Below are 19608 nucleotides of genomic sequence, written 5' to 3' on the forward strand. Positions count from 1 at the left end.
TCTGCACGCCTGGCAGGCGGGTGTTCCTTTTTCAGTTTTTTTGTTGTTGTTGACCACCAGGGAGGGCTTGTAGTTCTCCTCCTCTGCCATTTCTAAATTCATCAAATTCCCTTTTCAGGGGCCACTGGTTACTCCAGTGCCCAAGGTTGTTACAAAGGAGGCATGGTTTTGTGGGCTCAACCATTGGTGGTCTCCGCTGCTGCCCAGGGTACCGCTGTGCTGAGGGAAAAGGTGCAGGGCTGGTAACGGCAACACGCTGAGATGGTCTTGGCAGCAGCCTTGGTCTGGTGTCTTCGGCCACACTCATCAGAGGCACTTTCCTGTTACAGGCTAGAAGCATATCTTTTAGTGTAGGGGAGGTTCTATAGGAAGGCTCAGGATTGCTACTCGACACTGTTCATTTGCATTTGTAAATGCTATTTCCTCTAAAACCTCTTCCCTAGCATTCACTTTTTTAACTTGTATTTCAATGGCTCTAGTTAATCTTTCTACAAATTTCAAGAAAGTCTCTGATGGTAACTGTTTAATTTTACTATAGGGCTAAAAAGGCCCCTCAGGTTGGAGAGAAAAGAATGCTTTTTCAGCTGCTTCTTTACCTTCTCAAGTGTTTCTGCAGGAATTGCAGTAGCTTGGATTGAGGGCAAAGACCATTGACCCGCACCACAGAGGTGCTCAATGGTGATAGGGTTACCACTGTTATTTTTCGCTGTGATTGGATCAGCATGAAAGCCTGGGAGAGCATCTTCTGGCAGTTGTTTCCATGCCAATTCACATAATCTGAATTCCTTGGAGGTCATGAGGCAGGAAAAAAGCTGTTTTAAATCATGTGGGGTTACCACAGTCCTACTCAATTCAGAATTTAAAAGGCCACGGAAATATGGACTGTATGGACCATATTCCTTATGAGATTTACAGATCTCCTTAATCAATTGTCGTCCAAAAGAACTCCAATTAGCAGTGGCAGCTGCCCCGGCTTGAGCTGCAGGCTGAAACGTAACAGGAGCTAGTGACAACATGGGACTGTGCATTGGGTCTGCCATCCCTTGCTCTGTATCCCTGGAATCAGAAGCATTGGGATCACAGCTACAGGTTTGGCAGTGGGTGTGTCCCCACCGTGGGAACCCGGGGAGGGGGCGGGGACAGGGAGCCGGCAAGGGGCGGGGAAACCATGGGACCAATGGGCGGGGTCAAGGAGCTGGCAAGGGGCGGGGAAACCGTGGGAACAAGGGGTGGGGTCAAGGGGCTGGCAGGGGGCGGGGATGCCTGGTGACATCACATCAGGAAACGCCCCTGGGAGGAGTAGAGGGGTGGAGCCGAGGGTACTGCAGGAAAGGTGGGGGGAGGGGAGAAGGTTTTACGAGGAACAGGAGGAGAGGGGGATGGGGATGGAATTTTGGAATGATTAAGAGGATTTTGGGAAGAAGAAGACCAGGTTTGGGAAGATGCCACATGGCATCCACCATCTTGTGGACCCCCTAGGGACTGGGGACCATTTTGGACATCACTGCTCTCCGGAAAGCTAACACGTCCTCTGGGTTTCAGAGCAGGGGATACAGGGGATTTGGAAAGCCATGCAGCCTGGCCAGGGCTTTGTGAACAAAACAACTCAGGTATTCTTGCACACTCTGGGAGCCTACTTCCCAATGAGTGTGCTCTCTTTAAAATACCAAGTTTTGGGGAAACAGGTTTAGGGGTTTCAGAGCTAGGAGAGGGAGAAACAGGGGGAGCAGAGGTACATGGCTTTGCATTTGGCTTTTTCTCCATTTCCTTTTGTTTGAGCAATGCTGTTCGGATTTCTAAACTCCAAAACACAAATTTAGCTAAGGGCGATTTGCCAGATTGTCCTAAGGTTATCAATTCATTCCCAACTTTATCCCAGAATTGAATATTGTGGATTTCTTCAGGGGAAATGTTTGGGAACTGCAGAAAAAGCCATCTTATAAACTGTTTCAATTTTCCTTTAGAGAATTTCACATTACTCTTGACTAAAATGCTAACAATATTATAATACACTCCCCTTTGTACAATGCTGAGTTTGGAACCCATGTTAGATGTAAAAAGCAAAGTACTTAATCCCGCCTGACCAAAAACAAAGCTAAAATCAGCTACCAATTTCTAAAAAAACCACAGATAGAAAGCGATAACGAGCAGACAAAAGCTTCACAATGCAGCTGTATATACTGCTTTTAAAATTCCCGGGCAGCAGCAGCAGGGCACGCCCTGCCGAACCGAGGCAGGAACAAAGCCTCTCCCGCGGTGGAATGCAGCCTCCCCGCGGAGCAGAGAGAGCAGCCACTCCACGTGGCAGCCGAAACCGGGGCCCCCGCACCGCGTGTGCAAAGAGCACTCACCACCCCGCACCGAGAGAGATTCCCCCAGCCACGTGGAAAGAGAGCCCCCCCTCCCCCGCACAGAGAGAGAAAGAGAGTCCTCTGCGGAGCAGAGAGCCGAGAGCCCCCCCTCCCCCGCACAGAGAAAGAGAGAGTCTCCCGACTACGTGTAGAGAGCTGAGCACGCTGCTGATCCGGAGGGGAAGGGCAGAGAGCGATCCCGTTACGGCGCGAATTCCAAAAGACAGTGAAACACGCGGCAGAAAGCTAAAGCTAGAACGCTCCCGTCTGTGGGGCTGCGCAGCCAAAAATGCAAAGGTAAAAAGGAACAGAACTCACGGCAGAGTCTGTTTTTGAGCTTCTGCTCTACCGAAAGCAGAGATACTCACGTGAAAAGCTGTACGTGGCTGGGTACAGGCAGGTCTCCTCACCAGAAAAGGACCTCTCTCTGGGCAGGAGAGGCTACCCTCTTCTTCCTCTGGAAAATCTGCTCACTACAATGGAGCTGGGCTTTCCAGAGGCGCCGAACAGTCCACGAAACTTCTTCTGGGAATATTCCCAAAGTCTCTAGGTGAGGGCGATGCAACCAAAGCCCTTCCAGCTGGATGCACGGCTGCCAAAAGCTTCTCTGAGGTACTGCGAGTCCGTTCTCGGGCTGCAGAGTCGCTCAGCCCACCCAGGGATGCCAATATATTGGAATATGAATCCCAATATTACCAGTTAGATTTTGCCTGGGCCAGTGTGACCCTTGCTGCTGGGCCAAAGGCGGCACTGTGGTGTAGATCACCCCAGAGATACCTTGGCTGCTGGAGATTGCAGCAGGGCACTGAACAAGTCCAGGCTTGTCAGGAACTCCGTTTACCTCAGGAGAGAGAGCTTCTGGCGATGGTGAAGGGAGAAAGGTGAGGATTCTGCTGGAGGGTTTAAGGTCCAGATGTTTATTCCATGGTTACAGAGGTCTGAACCGGGGCAACTGCTCCAACAGAATCCCGGCTGCATGGTCTGATTAACCTTTTAAGCCCAGGGACAGGGGAAGGGGAGGGGACAGGTGAGCTACCAACCAGGTGAAAGGGGCAGGGTCTCAAGGGACTAGAATGACACTTAGACAGGCCAATGACCTCTGGGCATAGGGGCATCTTTTGAACTTGACCAACCACACGACGACCTTCCTGGAAGTTAAGCCTGATTGACAGGGCTCACTCAGCAAGGGGGCGAGGGGGAAGGGAGAGAGGTATAGGCACACCTGGGAAGGGACCCGGAAGTTTAAAACAGGACATTGCAACACACCGCAACACCCATGGAGAAAACTGAGATTTGGCCTCCCAAACTCCGTCTACCCAAGGATTGCTCCAGACAAAAGCTGCCAAGACAAACTGGTCTGGCTGGCCTTGGCCTCCTTGGGGCTGCCTCTAATCAGCCTTTGAAACACTGGGGCTCTGCCCTTTCCTTCCTGTGGAGAAAACTGTCATTCTGGTCCAGGCACCCATGACTGAAATGGAATTCCATCTCCAAAACTCCACAAATATTTAAAGGTAGCTTTCAGACAAAAGCTTCAAGGACAGGTCTGGCTGGCCTTGACCTCTGGTGACTGTCTCTGATCTGCCTTCAAAACCCTGGGGCTCTATGTGTTCTTTCCTGTAGAAAAGAACCGTCCTTCTTGTCCAGGCACCCATGGTCTCAAGCACATGAGCACTGTACAGGGACAGGGGAGCTCTGTGCCCAGTGGGGTGGAGACTGAAGACAGCAGAGGAGAGCCCTGGGAGGGACTGGTGGGCGCTTTCAGAGATGGTGGATCCTTCTGACAAAGTAGAGAACAGCCAGAGAGAAACAAAAGGATTAATGCCAAGGGCAGCTGGGGAGGCCCAGACTAGACCCAAGGAGACAGGAATTTCTCTCCCAGGGCAGGGCTGTGGTGCAGCACGTCCCCCAGAAGGAGTCTGGGTCATTGCCAGGCTTTGTGTGGGCAGGCAGAGGCAGGCAGGAGGCAGAGCTGGCAGCAAAGGAAGGGGCCAGCCAGGTGCGGCACCCGGGGGATGCCGACAGCCTGCAGGGACAGAGGCGCAGGGCAGGGACACCGTAGCACAGCCTGAGCTGCACAGGGCACAGGCATGTGCAGCAGCTGCAAGGGCCAACCTGGGCAGCACTTTGGCCATGGCTGCTGGGCCTGGGCCTAAGGCAGGAGCAGGAGACAAGTGACCCTTGCAGGCCTGGGGCCTCATTGCCTCCTTGTCCCTGCTCAGCAGCCTGGCAGGGGCCGCCCCATGCTCCTGCCCTTGCCATTGCACATCCCCACATGCCAGTGCCCATCCCGGCAAGAGCCTGAGCAGGAGGAGGGACAGCATCTGCCTGGCGGCGGGCTCAGGCTGGCCTTTGCATTCCTCAACACATCCAGCTTTGCTCAGCACCAGAGACACTTTGCCTTGTTGTGCCAGCTGTCATCACTGCTCCAGTGTTCTGCTCTAACTGAACCTGGACATTTTCAGTCGTGTCCCTCAGTGGACCCATTAAAACTCAAGAATTTGGGAGTTAGATTAAATCTAAGTTGAGTTGTGAGAAGTTTTGAAGACACTCTCAGGACTGAGTTGATATAAACAACACCAAATCCCAAGAGGCTATTAAAGTCCTTGTGCTGTGTCTGTGCTGATGACTGGGTGGGCACCTGGCAAGAGGCAGCTCCTGGCAACCAAGGAAAGCTTCATAAAGACATTTCTGCTGAGGAGCAGCTCCTCTACCAGCCCAGCAGGGCTGGGGCACTGCCTGCAGCCACCCTAGGCACCGCACAGAGGCACAGAGAGCTTCAATTGGTCAGGGCTGGGAAGATGCTGAGAAGTGCCTGGGGCAGAATCACTGCCAGCCCTTGGCACAGGAACCTCTGGCTGCAGGACAAGGCAGCTGCAGCTCCTGGAGCCATCTCCTAAAGCTGGAACATCCCAATGCTTACAGACTCTGTGAGTACATTCTCTGATTGTCTCTTGTGCAGAGCAGCCAGAGGTGCCCAGGACTGTCCTGCAGAGCAGGGTCCTGCAGCCCAGGGTGCTTGGGGCAGGGACTCTGCTGCCTGCCAGGGACAGCTCTCAGGCAGCCCTGGCAGCTGCTCCCAGCACTGGGGGACAAGATCTGGGTGGGAGGAGACAGCTGGTTAGGCTTGGAAGTGTTCTTGTTGTGTGGTGAGGATGCTGCATTGTTCAGGACTGCTCCCAGCATGACATTTACCTCCAGGGTTTTCTTAGAGGATTATAGAATGAGCAAAGCACAGCAGCAGCTATATAAAAGAGAGGAATCTTACTTTATTAGTCTATTGCTCTGGGTTGTCTGGATGGGAAACTGCCCATAGATATTAATTTCTCTATTCAGGTTGAGAAAAATAATTTTAAAAATTCTCTCAGATCTGAATACACCAGGCAGTGACAGAAATCAGCACATGGTCCCTTACAGGCAGCATCAGCATCATTTTTCCAGGCTCTTCAGGGTTGCTCTGATGTTGCTTTGCCCCATCTGGGGACTATGTACAAATCATGAACGGGACTGGGCTCCTGTGGAACGTACCTTGACCTGGTTTTTTTTTCAGCATCAGTCTCATTACATGGTTATGACATGGAAAGATGCCAGCAGCTAACAGTTTAGGGCAGCAGGCTAAGAACTTAATGTTACAACTTATTTTATAAGTTTTTTGACCAATCACACAAAGAAAAAGCATATTGACAGTAGTTCTATATAATCACTATAAGCACATGTACCTTTGATTAAAACAGTGCTTGCTTATTTTGAATACAATACCTGCTTGTGAGCCTTTAAACACAATGCACAGAGCTCCATTATTAAGTTTCAACCTTCTTAATATCTTGCTAGATAAACTTTTCTGTAGCTTACAGAGTTATTCTAGACAAGGGTTAATACACAGATCATTTTTCTATTTGTACTTGCTTTTCTACTTTTTAAATAAATTTTCTGCTGACCTATCTAATGGCTGACACTTAGCTCTAATCACAGTTCTATTGGCTCTAAGGGCTGACTTTTACAGCTTTCCCAAAACCCTGATTTTGTAGATTCCCACATTGAATCTGATCAGGGCATGCAAAAGCAGAGCTGCCCCTCAGCAATGCCAGAGCTGGGAGGGGTCTGCAGGTCAGACCTGAGCCCCCAGAGCTGGGCACAGGGAGCAGCTGCTGGCAGGGACAGTTCCGGGCAGCAGAGCCCTGGGTAGGCAGTAGGAGGCAAGTGCCCCCAAGCTACCCTGGGATATTTGAAATTCTGCACAAACCTAACTTTTGCATTATTACTTGTTTTACAGAGTCCCATCACCTGAGGCAGCAAATGTCCAACAGCAGCTCCATCAGGCACTTCCTCCTGCTGGCATTGGCAGACACGCGGCAGCTGCAGCTTCTGCACTTCTGCCTCTTGCTGGGCATCTCCCTGGCTGCCCTCCTGGGCAACGGCCTCATCATCAGCGCCGTAGCCTGCGGCCACCACCTGCACACGCCCATGTTCTTCTTCCTGCTCAACCTGGCCCTCACTGACCTGGGCTCCATCTGCACCACTGTCCCCAAAGCCATGCACAATTCCCTCTGGGACACCAGGGACATCTCCTACTCAGGATGTGCTGCTCAGCTCTTTTTCTTTATGTTCTTCATCTCAGCAGAGCTTTCCATTCTCACTGTGATGTGCTACGACCGCTACGTGTCCATCTGCAAACCCCTGCACTACGGGACCCTCCTGGGCAGCAGAGCTTGTGCCCACATGGCAGCAGCTGCCTGGGCCAGTGCCTTTCTCAATGCTCTGCTGCACACAGCCAATACATTTTCCCTGCCCCTGTGCCATGGCAATGCCTTGGGCCAGTTCTTCTGTGAAATCCCACAGCTCCTCAAGCTCTCCTGCTCCAAATCCTACCTAATTGAATTTGGGTTTCTTATTGCTAGTGTTGGTTTAGTTTTTAGTTGTTTTGTGTTCATTGTTTTCTCCTATGTGCAGATCTTCAGGGCCGTTTTGAGGATCCCCTCTGAGAAGGGACGGCACAAAGCCGTATCCACCTGCCTCCCTCATCTGGCCGTGCTCTCCCTGTTCCTCAGCACTGGCTTTGTTGCCTACCTGAAGCCCTCCTCCATATCCTCCCCATCCTTGGATCTGGCCCTGTCAGTTCTGTATTCGGTGGTGCCTCCAGCTCTGAACCCTCTCATCTACAGCCTGAGGAACCAGGAGCTCAAGGCTGCAGTGGGGAGACTGATTACTGGATGGTTTCAGAAGCATTAAGCTGCTGGCCAGTTTCTGCCAATCACTAGTAATAAAAGTAATCTTCAATACTTCTTGTTAGTTTCATTTTGGAGATTCTTTATCTTTGTTTTATATTTTAAATATTTTCTACAAAGTGATATCATTGTTTGTGCCAACTTGGTGTTGCCAGTGCTGCTGCAGTGGCCCTGCCCCGCGGCCCTGGTGGCCCTGGTCTTGCTGCAGGGCCTGAGTGCTCTCGGGGCCGGGCACAGCCCTGGGGGTGGCAGTGCCGGGGCTGCAGCAGGGACAGGCCATGGGCACTGCTGGGACAGCGCTGACGCCTCAGCCCAGGGCCTGGGGGCTCCAGGCTCCTTGCCCAGGCTCTCTCAAGAACGCGTCCAGGCCAATGCTCAGCACAGAAATGCCCCGTGAGCAGCCCCAGGTTGGCCGTGGGTAGGCTGGGGGCAAACAGCATGGCTGGGGCTCTGCAAGGGCCCTGGGGCAGACAGGAAGGAGCAGCAGAGCAGGGGCTGATCCATCCCCAGTGCGCTGCACAGCCCAGGGCAGCGTCCCAGAGCGTCCTCATGGAGCTGCCAACAACATCCCCCCTCTGCAGCCCTGGCCTCTCCCCCAGCTCACACAGGTGCCCCATCCTTGCAGGCACAGACACGGCAGAACTGGCTCAGCAGCCCCTGTTTGCATTGCACAGAGCAGGGGGAGCACCCCCATGCTGTTGGGTGTGGGGACATGAACCTGAGGGAGAACAAATGACATCAGCCCCTGGGGCCAGCAAGGGGTGGACGACAGTAGGGAAACCGCTCAGGTTTGTCGTGGCCTCTGCAGTCAGCCAGAAAGTTTGTTCCCATGAGCTGGGAGTTTCCTGTCCTTCCCCTGCAGATGCTGTTGCAACTGCTCCAAGGGTAGTTGCAGAGAATCAGAAAATCAGCAAGGTTGGAAAAGACCTTGGAGGTCATCAAGTCCAACCTGTGCCCTGACACCGCCTTGTATACCTGAGCCTTCCCTTCTCCAGGATAAACAACCCCAGCTCCCTCAGCCTCTCCTCACAGGACCTGTTCCAGACCCCTCACCAGCCTTGTTGCCCTTCTCTGGATACGCTCCAGCCCCTCCATGGCCTTCCTAGATTGGGGGCCCAAAACTGGACACAGCACTCGCGGTGTGGCCTCACCAGTGCCCAGCACAGGGGAAGACTCACTCCCCTGCTCCTGCTGGCCACACCATTCCTAATCTAGGCCAGGAGCCATTGGCCTTCTTGCCCACCTGGGCACACTGCTGCCTCATGTCCAGCCTGCTGTCCATCAGTGCCCCCAGGTCCCTTTCTGCCTGGCCGCTGTCCAGCCACTCTGTCCCCAGCCTGTAGCACTGCAGGGGTTGTTGTGGCCAAAGTGCAGGACCCGGCACTTGGTCTTGTTCAACCTCACCTTGTTGGATTTGGGCCCTGGATCCAGCCTGTCCAGGTCCCTCTGCAGAGCCCTCCTACCCTCCAGCAGATCCACACTCACACCCAGCTTGATGTCATCTGCAAATCTGCTGATGCTGGACTCAGTCCCCTCATGCAGATCATCCGTGCAGACAATAAAATCCACACTGGCTGGCTCTGATCCCTCGGCCATCTTGTGGGTGCCCTGTGGTGGCACTCAAGGTGATCTGTTCCTTAACCTTGCTGGGCACCCAGGTCAGGCGGACAGGCCTGGAGTTGCCCAGCTCCTCCTTCCAGCCCTTCATGGGTATGGGCTCACATTGGCACCTCCAGTCCTCTGGGACCTCCCTGCTGAGCCAGCACTGATGGTCAATGATGGAGAGCAGCTTGGGGAGCTCATCCACAGCTCCCTCATCCCCCTGGGATGGATCCCATCTGCTCCCAGAAACACCGGTGAGCATCTGAGTGGCTCAGCAGGTCCCCAGCTGCTTCCTCCTGGATTCCAGGGGGGCTGTTCTGCTCCCTGTGCCCTTCCACCAGCTCAGAGAACACTTGTCATGAGGAGAACTTCACTTTTTGTTGAAAATTGAGGCTAAGAAGGGGTTCAAGTACCAGAGCCTTTCCCTTATCTTTAGTTAGTCTATTCCCCACTGCATCCAACAATGAATAGAGGTTCTCCTTACACTTCCTTTTGGTATTAATTCATTTATACAAATATTTTTTATTATTTTTCACCAAAGTGTTCAGGTTAACCTCTAATTGACGTTTCACACTTCTGCTTTTCTTTCTGCCTGGCCTAACAACATTTTAAAACACACCCTGAGTTGCCAGACCTCCTCTCCAAAGGTGATGCACCCTCTTTTTTCTGCTGAGTTCCCATGAAAGCTCCATGCCCAGCCAGGACAGTCATTTTCCTGGCTTGCTCATCTTTTGGCACAGAGGGACAGGCTGCTCCTTCCCCTTAGTAATTAGTTTCTTTAAGTGTGTCCATCTTTCCTGGACACCTTTGTTTTTAAAGGCTGTTTTCTCTTTAAAAATCAGTACCTGACTGAGTACTCTCCAAATCTGCATCCCAAGTAGGCCAAGGTCTGCCCTCTCTCATTCCAGTGTAGACATTTTGTTGATGCCACTCCTTCTTTCCCAGGATGTTGAAAACTCGGTTATTTCATGGCCACTGTGCCCCAGGCAGCCTCCAACCACCACATCTCCCACCAGCCCTTCTCTGTTTGTGACCAGCAGGAGACTGAGCTTTCCTTGGGAATGGGACTGTTACCAAAAATTCAGTAAAATGGAAAAATCCATAATCCCAATGTAGCAGTAAGAAGCAGCATTCGTTATTTAGCCAGATGCATGGGGGGATAGCTCCTCCCAAAGCTGTGCATGCTGAGTGCTGGAAGGTTTCTGTTTATATTCTGTATTTTGCATACTTATTCATTGATTGTCCTGGGCTAAACATACATATGATAATCATTTCCCCGAAATCATTAACACATTTCCCCTCCCCTTTACCCATGCATTCTCCTGTCCTGGGGGTCTCTCTGGTGGTCCCTGGTGCTCGTGGACCCCAATGTTCCAGTGGGCCTGGCTGAGCTGGCAGGACACTGAGGCTGGTGAATTTCAGTTCCCCTTCTCACACAATGGGCATTGTGTGGTTTCCATAGGCCTGGGGTTTTGGAGAACCAGCACCGTGTGTGCTCACCTGGTGTAGACAATTTATCATCTGATAACATGAGGTCACAGAGTGGGCTATGATGTCACAGAGTGGGTTATGTGAGGTCATCAAGCAGCTGTGACATCATAGACTGTCTCGGTGACATCACAGAGCCGGCTCTGAAATCACAGGGCAGAGGTCTGACATCATAGAGGAGATAATGACAACACAGAGTTGGCTGTGACATCAGAGACCATCTGTGTGACATTGATAATGAGTTGTGACATCACAGAGCAGGCTGTGACATCACGGGGATGGCAGTGTGACATCACAGAGCAGAGTATGACATCAGAGAGTAGGCTGTGACATCATGGGGGGAGTAGCTGTGTGACTACACAGAATGGGTTGTGGCATCAAAGACCAGCTTAGCGATATCAGAGAATAAATTATTACATCACAGAGCAGGCTGTGACATCACAGGAGAGCTGTGTGAGGTCACTGGGTTGGTCACTCTGCCTCAGCCCCCCTCACAGTCCAACAGTCCAAACCTGTTCATGCACAGCAGGGTCCCTGTCGCCTGGTATCCCCCTGGCCCACCTGGAGCCACAGCCTTCCCCAAGGATGTTCCCCATCAAGATCAACCCCATAACCTGACACAGGCACAAGGGGCTGGGCTGTGTGACCAGGACATCAAGGACGTGGATTATCCAGGTCACCGGGGCCTGGTTTGGGGTCCACGAGCACCAGGGACCACCAGTGCAGGGCAGGAAAGGCATCTTTCCCAGGGCAGGAAAGATGTCTGGCAGCTGGAGCAGGGCCTGGGAAGGGCCTCCAAGGTGGGGCTGGAGCCCTTGGGCTGTGAGCAGAGGCTGAGGGAGCTGGGCTTGTCCAGGCCAGAGCAGGGAAGGCTGAGGGGCTCCTCATCCCAGCCTGGCAGTGCCAGCAAGGAGGGGATGGAGAACACAGAGCCAGGCTCTTCACCGGGGGGCATGGGGAGAGACAAAAGCCAATGGGTGGAAGGGGAAAGAGGAGAGATCAGCCAGGACAGGAGGAGTTGAAATGAGTCAGGCTGGTTTCAGCATTTCCTCAACACTCAAAGCAGCCTGACCCGCTTCTCCATCCACCACTGACAACTTTGGAAATCAGGAATTGTTCAGGCTGCTTTATCACCACTCCAGGATGGGCATCTTGAGACAAGAACATTACTGTGTTTATGTCTATCACAGAACTATATTTTTTAAAAATAATTTTAGTATGGAAATCACTTGTGGATGGTGGACATGTCAGACACTGCTGGGACATTGCACAAAGCTCAGGGAAGAGCGTGATTGTTACTGAATTGTGTCCTGTTCAACCATGGTCGGTTGGGCATGAAGGGAAACTTCCTGTGCCTCTGAGTCCCACCAGTTCCTGGCCCCCAAACGACACAAACCTGATGAGTTCTGGTTCCCACTCCAGTGGTGGCACCTGCACCTCCCTCCATCCCCAGAGCAGAGCTCCCTTGTCCCAGAGAGTCCCTGGCAATGCAGGGATGAAGGAAACAGGACAGGCTTTGGGGATCAGGGGCAGGGCACAGCCAGGGATTTGGGGTGGTTGTGAGCCCAGGGCAGGACGTGGCCCTTGGCCTTGGTGAACCTCATCCCATTGTCCTGGGCCCATGGCTCCAGCCTGGCCAGATCCCTCTGCAGAGCTTCCTGCCCTCCAGCACAGCCACACTGCCACCCAGCTTGGGCTCACCTGGGAACTGACTGAGGGTGCCCTCGATGGCCTCATCTGTGGGAATCCAGAAAATCAGAGGGTTTTGGGAAAGCTGCAAAAGGCAGGCCTCAAGAGACAGTGAAAATGTGATTAGAGCTAAGCAGCAGCTGTGAGATAGGTTCATCAGAAAAATTATTTAAAAAGTAGAAAAACAAGGACAAATAGAACAATAGTCTGTTTATTAACGCTTGTCTAGAATAACTTCCTAAGCTAAAGAAAAGTATATCTAGCGAGATATTAGGAAGTTTGAAGCTTAATAATGGAGCTCTGTGCATTGTGTTTTAAGGCTTACAAGCATGTATTTTATTCGAAATAAGCAAGCATTGTTTTAACCAAAGGTACATGTGCTTATAGTTGTTGGATAGAACTACTGTCAATGTGCTTTTGCTTTGTGGGATTGGTCAAAAAACTTATAAAGTAAGTTGTAACATTAAGTTGTTGGTCTGCTGCTTAGGATGTGAGCTGCTGGCATCTTCCCATTGTCACAACCATGTAATGAGAATGATGCTGAAAAATACAACAGCTCAAGGCACGTTCCACAGCAGTCTCATCCCATTTGTGATTTGTACATAGTCCCCAGCTGGCGATATCATCCACATCATCAATAAAGAGATTTCACTGACCTGACCCCAATCCTGAGCCCTGGGGACACGGCTGGATGTGACTCCATTCCTCAGCTGCCCTCAGTGCCAGGGGCTGGATGAGGGAAATGGTGGGGAGGGGGTAGGGACAAAGTGTGATTGATTGTCAGCCATGAAGGGTCTTGATTTTCATATTTGTTCAGACTGCATGAGAGGGGCTGGGGATGAATATCAAGTGGGGATCGCTGATACTAATCTATAAACACAGAGAGAAAATTAAAGAGGAAAAACCATTTTTCTCTTCCTTGTTTTCAATATATTAGATTCACTTTGAATACACTTCTGAAATTTGTCTAATTAACCACAGAAGAACCGAAGATTTGAATTATTCCCATGGGCTTATCTTGTTTGGCTGTTTTGAACAAATGTTTATGAGCCTTTTTCACTGAATTTCTCAAATGAGAAGCTCAAGAAAGAAGAGGCCTCTGGAAAAGAAAAATTCATCACCAACCTCCAAGGTGCTGAGGATCCATCCTGATCAGAGCAGGAATGAACAGAAATGGGCACAGCTTTGTGGCTGCCCCAGCTTTGGGATGGGCCCTGGGCCTGGAGCAGGAGCAGCTCTTGAGGGCCCCAAGGCCGGGGCTCTTGTGCTGCCCTGGGCAGATGGGATGGCAGCAGGGGCTGCAGAGCTCTCAGCATCTCCTGCACAGGAGAACAGGGCACCCAGGGAACCTCCTTTCCCTTGGCCAGGCACCTTCCCCCATGCTGGGGCTGAGTCCTGTGGCAGCTGCAGCTGCTGCTGTGCCCTTGCCAGGGGCTGAGGCCGTGGGGCAGTGCCCAGAGCAGCCTGGCCTGAGCAGAGCTGTGGGGCCAGAGCCGGCTGGGCTGGGCTGGGGAGAGGCCCTTGGTGCTGCCCAGAGCTCAGGGCAGCTGGCAGAGCTTGCAGGGAGCTGGGCTGGGCTCAGAGAGCCTGGCCCAGAAACCATCAGTGTCCATCTCAGCCTGGCTGAGCGTGCAGGGGCCAAGAAGAGCAGCCCAGGGTCTGCAAGTTCTCTGGGTGGGAGCTGAGCTTGGGAGCCCTTGAGCCCTGCCAAGTGCTGGGGCTGCACCTCCAGCTCCAGAGGAGATGGGACAGATGGGAGCAGGGACAAATCATTCCTGCTGCATTCTTTCTTGTGTTAGCTTGTACACATGACCAGGATCCATATGTAGAGGAGGTGATTTGTGTCAGATAACACTGGTAGAGTGAGAAGAATAATATTGCCTAACTGAAAATAATATTTCATGCATAATACATGATGAAATTAAAAAGGCACATATGATCACAAGAGCATCTTAGTTTTTCAGAGGAGGACAGACTCATTCATGTTTCAGTAGTCAAAGCTGTTCAAATACTTTCTCAGAGCTTCCTTGAGATGAGAGGTGACCAGCAGAGGCCAAGGCCAGCCAGAACTCTCTGTCCTGGCAGCTTTTGTCTGGGAGAACCCTTGCAGACAGGGAATTTTTCAGAGGGAGTATCAGTTTTAGCTGTGGGCACCTGGAAAGACGGATGGTTCTTTTCCATAGGAAGGAAAGCACAGAGCCCCACTTCTTCAAGAACTGATGAGAGGCAGCCCTCACCATTTCAAGATCACCTGGACCTGTCAGGCAGCCCCTTGAGAGGCCAAACCAGCCAGACCTGTTCCATGTCCCCATGGTTCCACGAGGCCCTGCAGTGTCACAATGTTCTCCTTGCTTCTGCAGTGTCACAATGGCCCCGGGCTTCCATGAGGGTCCACCTCCTGCAGGGTCGCAGGGGCCTTTTGGTTCCGTGGGGCCCCACAGTGTCACAATGGTCTCCATGATTCCATGGGGCCTTGCAATTCCACAATGCTCTCCATGGATCCACGGTGTCCTGCAGGATCACAACAGCCCTTTGGTTCCACGAGGCCCTGAAATGCAGCAATGCCCTCTTGGTTCCACAAAGCCCTGCTGCTTCACACTGGGCCTTTGGGACCATGCGGCCCAGCAGAGCCACAGCGATGGCCTTTGTGCCACAGGGTCCCACAGTGTCACAATGGTCTCTGGTATTGATGATACCCACAATGTCACAGTAGTCTCTTGGTTCCACAGGGCCCCAAAGGTTCACCATTGTCTCCACGGAAAGGAAACCATGGTACCCGAGCCTTTCAGGGGCTGATGAACTGCAGCAACCAGAGACAAAGGCCTCTGGACAGACACACCTGACTGTCCTGGCAGCTTTGTCTGGGAGCAACCCTTGGATATTCACAATTTTGAATGCTGAATCCCAATTTCAGCTATTTGTGCTTGGAGGACAAAGCCAGTACTTTTCCACAGAAAGGAAAGTGTGGAGCCCCTGTGTTTGGAAGACAGGTGAGAGCCGGCCCTCAGGAGGCCAAGGCCAGCCAGACCTGTCTGTAATGGCAGATTTTGTGAAGGAGCAGTCATTACATATAGGACTTTTGGAGGTGGAATCGCAATTTCAGCCATGGGCACCTTGAGAAGGATGTTTCTTTTCCATAGGAAGGAAAGCACAGGGCCCCAGTGTTTGAAAGCAGGTCAGACCCAGCTCTCAGGAAGACAAGGGCAGCTGGACTTGTTGGTAATGGCAGCTTTTGTCTGGGAACAATCCCTGTATATTGGGAAGATTGGAGGGGGAATCCCATTTTGGCCATGGATGCTTGAATGAGAAGGGCAGTTCTTTTCCATTTGAAGAAAAGCCCAGAGCCCCAGGGTTTCAGGGGTACATGAGAAGAGACCCTCGACATGCCAAGGGCAGTTGCACCAGTCAGGCCAAGCCAACCAGACCTGTTCCCTGGGATCCATGGAGCCCTAAAGTATCACAGTGGTGGTGTCATATTGGATCCTTGGTTCCATGAGGCCCAGATGTGTCACACTGGCCTCTTGTTTCCATGGGGCTCCACAGTGTCACAATGGTCCCTTGCATCCATGAGGCCTGGCAGTGTCACAGGGGTCTCCTTGGTGCTGCAGTGTCACAACTGCCCCTTGGCCTGCCAGGACTGCAGAGTGTCACAATAATTCCTTGCTTCCATTAGGTCGTGTAGTGTCACAATGGTCTCCATGATCCCATAAGGCCTTGCAGTGTCACAACAGACCATTGGTTTCATGGAGCCCCACAGTGTCACTATGGTTCCCTTGGCTCCAAAACGCTCTGAAGTGCCACAATGGCCCTTTGGTTTCACAAGGCCTCAGAGTCTATAAATGGCCTCCATGGTTCCATGAGGCCCTGCTGTGTCACAATGGACCGTTGGTTCCATGATGCCCCAGACTGTCACAGTGATATCCTTGGTCCCAGGGTGTCAGAATGGACCTTTCATCCCATGCACACCCACAGTGTTCACTGCAGTCCTCTTGATTCCACCAGGCCCTGCCATGCTCTAATGGCTCCTTGGTTCCAGTGGGTCCCAAAGTGTCAGAACAGTCTCCATTGTTCCCTGAGGCGCCGCAATGTCACTGTGCTCCCCTTGGCTCCACAGGGCCCCACAGTGGAACAATGGACTCTTGGTTCCATGAGGTTCCTCAGTCCCAATGGTCTTCTTGGATCCGCAGTGTCACAGTGGCCCCTTGGCTCCGTGTGGCCATGCTGTGTCACAATGGCTCATGGTTCCATGAGGCCACGCAGTTTAACAAGGGACCCTTGGTTCCATCACGCCTTGCTGTGTCACAATGGACTTGTGGTTCCATGAGCTCTCACACTGCCAGCAGCAGTCTCCTTATTTCTGCAGTGTCACCATGGACTCTTTGTTCCTTGAGGTTCTGCAGTAGAACACGGTCACCTTGGTTCCGTGCGGTTCTGCAGTGTCACAATGCACCCATGGTTCCACCAGGCCTTGCTGTGTCACAATGGCCCCTTGGTTCCAAGAGGTTTCTTAGGGTCAAAATGATCTCCTTGGATCCGCAGCATCATAATGGACCATTGGTTCAATGTGGCCCCAAGGTGCTAAAATGGATTTTGGTTCCATGGGGTTCTGCTGTGTCACCATGGACACTTTGTTCCATGAGTTTGCACAGTGTCACAGCTGACTCCTTGGTTCTGTGAGGAACCACTGTCACCAAATCTCTGAAATATCAGAATAAGGCTCCTGAAAACTCATTTGCTCTTTCAGAGGGTATCAATTATTTAGGCCTGAGGTCCAGCATGGGATAACTCCTAACTCTTTGTGGACATGAGTTTCTACCAGTGTGTTACTTTTATACAGTCCCGAAATGTGCATTACAATTTCCCCACTTCCATAAAACCCACCCCAAGTTCTCAGATTCACTCCTTGTTTTCTCCATCCCTGCACCCTTGAGCCAGATGTCTTCTTCTCTTCCACCCATCCTTGCTGGGAAAGCAGCCCCTGCATGCCTTGTTCCTGTGCTGAAAGTTCACATGCAGGGGAAAAATGGAATGAACCCTTTTGGTATCAGCCCCAGGCTTTGTGTGGGCAGGCAGGAGGCAGGCAGGAGGCAGAGCTGTCAGCAAAGGAAGGGCCCAGCCAGGTGGGGCAGCCGGGGGATGCCGACAGCCTGCAGGGACAGAGGCGCAGGGCAGGGACACCGTAGCACAGCCTGGGCTGCACAGGGCACAGGCATGTGCAGCAGCTGCAAGATAGCCCTGCCAGAGCCAACCTGGGCAGCACTGTGGCCATGGCTGCTGGGCCTGGGCCTGAGGCAGGAGCAGGAGACAAGTGACCCTTGCAGGCCTGGGGCCTCATTGCCTCCTTGTCCCTGCTCAGCAGCCTGGCAGGGGCCGCCCCATGCTCCTGCCCTTGCCATTGCACATCCCCACGTGCCAGTGCCCATCCCGGCAAGAGCCCTGAGCAAGGAGGGAGGGACAGGATCTGCCTGGCCAGGGGCTGGGGCTCAGGCCTTGGCTCTTGGCATTCCTCAAACACATCCAGCTTTGCTCAGCATCAGAGACGCCTTTGCCTTGTTTGTCCCCAGCTGTCATCACTGTCTCCAGTGTTCTGCTCGAACTGGAACCTGGGGACACTTTCTCAGTCGTGTTCCTCAGTGGGACCCATTAAAACTTCAAGGAACTTTGGAGTCTAAATTTACGTTTGAGTACTTGAGAATTTTTTTGAAGACACTCTCAGGGACTGACTCTGATGTAAACCACACCAAAGCCCTGAGAGGGTCATTAAAGTTTTGCTGGTCCAGTTATGGAGAAAGATTTCAAGGACCTTGTTAGAAATACACATTCCTATTTTAAAGGATGTATTTCATTTTATTTCTCTTTACAGCAGAGGTGATTGCAGCATTCTGTGATTGATATTGACCCATGGTCTCTCCTCAGCAGCTCTGGCCTGCTCACAGAAGCTGTGCCTGGAGCTCTGACCCAGTGTGGACAACCTTGCTCCACATTGCTCAGCCCCATCCTGTCTGTCCTCACTCCCCTGGGCCCTGCTGTGCTTGCAGAGCTGGCTGCACTCAGCCTAAGAGGGGTTTTCACTTTTTGGAGTTTTTTGAATCAATCTGAATCTCCTGAGCTTCCCCACTGCAAACAGACATGCTCAGGTGTGTGCCAGCCCCAGGTGCCACCAAAGCCACTGCAGAGCTGCCCTGGGCCAGCTGTGAGGGTGGATCATCAGCCCAAGCTGCACTGGGCCCCTGCAAGGGGCTGTGGCCATGGGCACTGCACTGACCCCACCTCTGGGTTTGGCTGCCACAGCCACCGAGAGAAATGAAACTGTCCTTGGAAACACTGGGGAGGACTGGGAGAAACTGGGGAACACTGGGAACGCTGTGGGAGACACTGGGACATACTGGGAGTGACACTGGGGAGGACTGGGACAATCTGGGGACACTGGGGATATTGCAGAGGATACTGGGGACGTGTGAGAATACTCAGGCATCCCGTGGACGACATTGGGAGGAACTGGGAATGACTGGGAATGAACTCAGGTGTATTGGGATGGACTGGGCTGTACTGGGAGAAAGTGGGACGGGCATTGGGGTACTACTTGGGATGAACTGGGCTTTACTGAGGTTATACTGGTCAGTACTGGGAATGAACTGGGTTGTAGTGGGAGGGACTGGAGGAGGGTGATTTAGCTGTTCCCACCTCCACCGCATCCCATTTTTCGAGTCTCCCGCCCATCACAAGTTGTAGCCTATCAGCGCCAGGGATCCGGGTCTGGGGGCGGTGCCTGGATTTGCGACATCTTTTATTTTTGCCTACAACTCCCGTCATGCCCCGCGGCCGGATATAGCCCCATTGGAGCCGGGATAAAATACCCGACTCAAAGCCCGCGCTCCACAGAACCCCGGCATCCGCCCCCGTCTGTCCCCTAAGTGTCCCCCAGACCCTCCAGGATCCGTCCGTGCTCCCTCAGTGCCCATTCGGGACCCCCAAAGCGTCCTCGAACCCCTGAGTGTTCCCAACCCCCAGATGCCCGGTACAGCCACTTCTGAGAATTCATCTCCTTTCATTCCCCCGGCCCCAGAGCCCCTCAGAACACAGTCCCGCGCCTAAAACTCCTGCCGCGACCCGCGCCCCAAAGATCCCCGTTGGAGCTCCCCGAGCTCCGACCAACGGCTCCCGAGCTGTTTAAGTTCCCCTGAGAGGGCCTCAAGTCTCGGCTCGGACGCAAAAGTGTCCCTCAAGAGCATCCCCGAAATCGCGTTCGAACAACT

The 19608-nt window shown here is 52.5% G+C and overlaps 1 protein-coding gene across 1 annotated transcript; it reads left to right on the forward strand.

Annotated features, from left to right (window-relative positions):
• Nucleotides 1–6812: 6812 nt before the first annotated feature.
• LOC135441410 (olfactory receptor 14A16-like) lies at nucleotides 6813–7577 on the forward strand (the record flags this gene model as incomplete). Its single annotated transcript, XM_064700957.1, has 1 exon — nucleotides 6813–7577. A coding segment is annotated over one exon (765 nt), but the record flags the coding sequence as incomplete, so codon positions are not given.
• Between the last annotated feature and the right edge of the window lie 12031 nt (nucleotides 7578–19608).

Source organism: Zonotrichia leucophrys, unplaced genomic scaffold (assembly GCF_028769735.1).
Source record: "Zonotrichia leucophrys gambelii isolate GWCS_2022_RI unplaced genomic scaffold, RI_Zleu_2.0 Scaffold_282_67233, whole genome shotgun sequence".
Lineage (NCBI taxonomy): Eukaryota > Metazoa > Chordata > Aves > Passeriformes > Passerellidae > Zonotrichia > Zonotrichia leucophrys.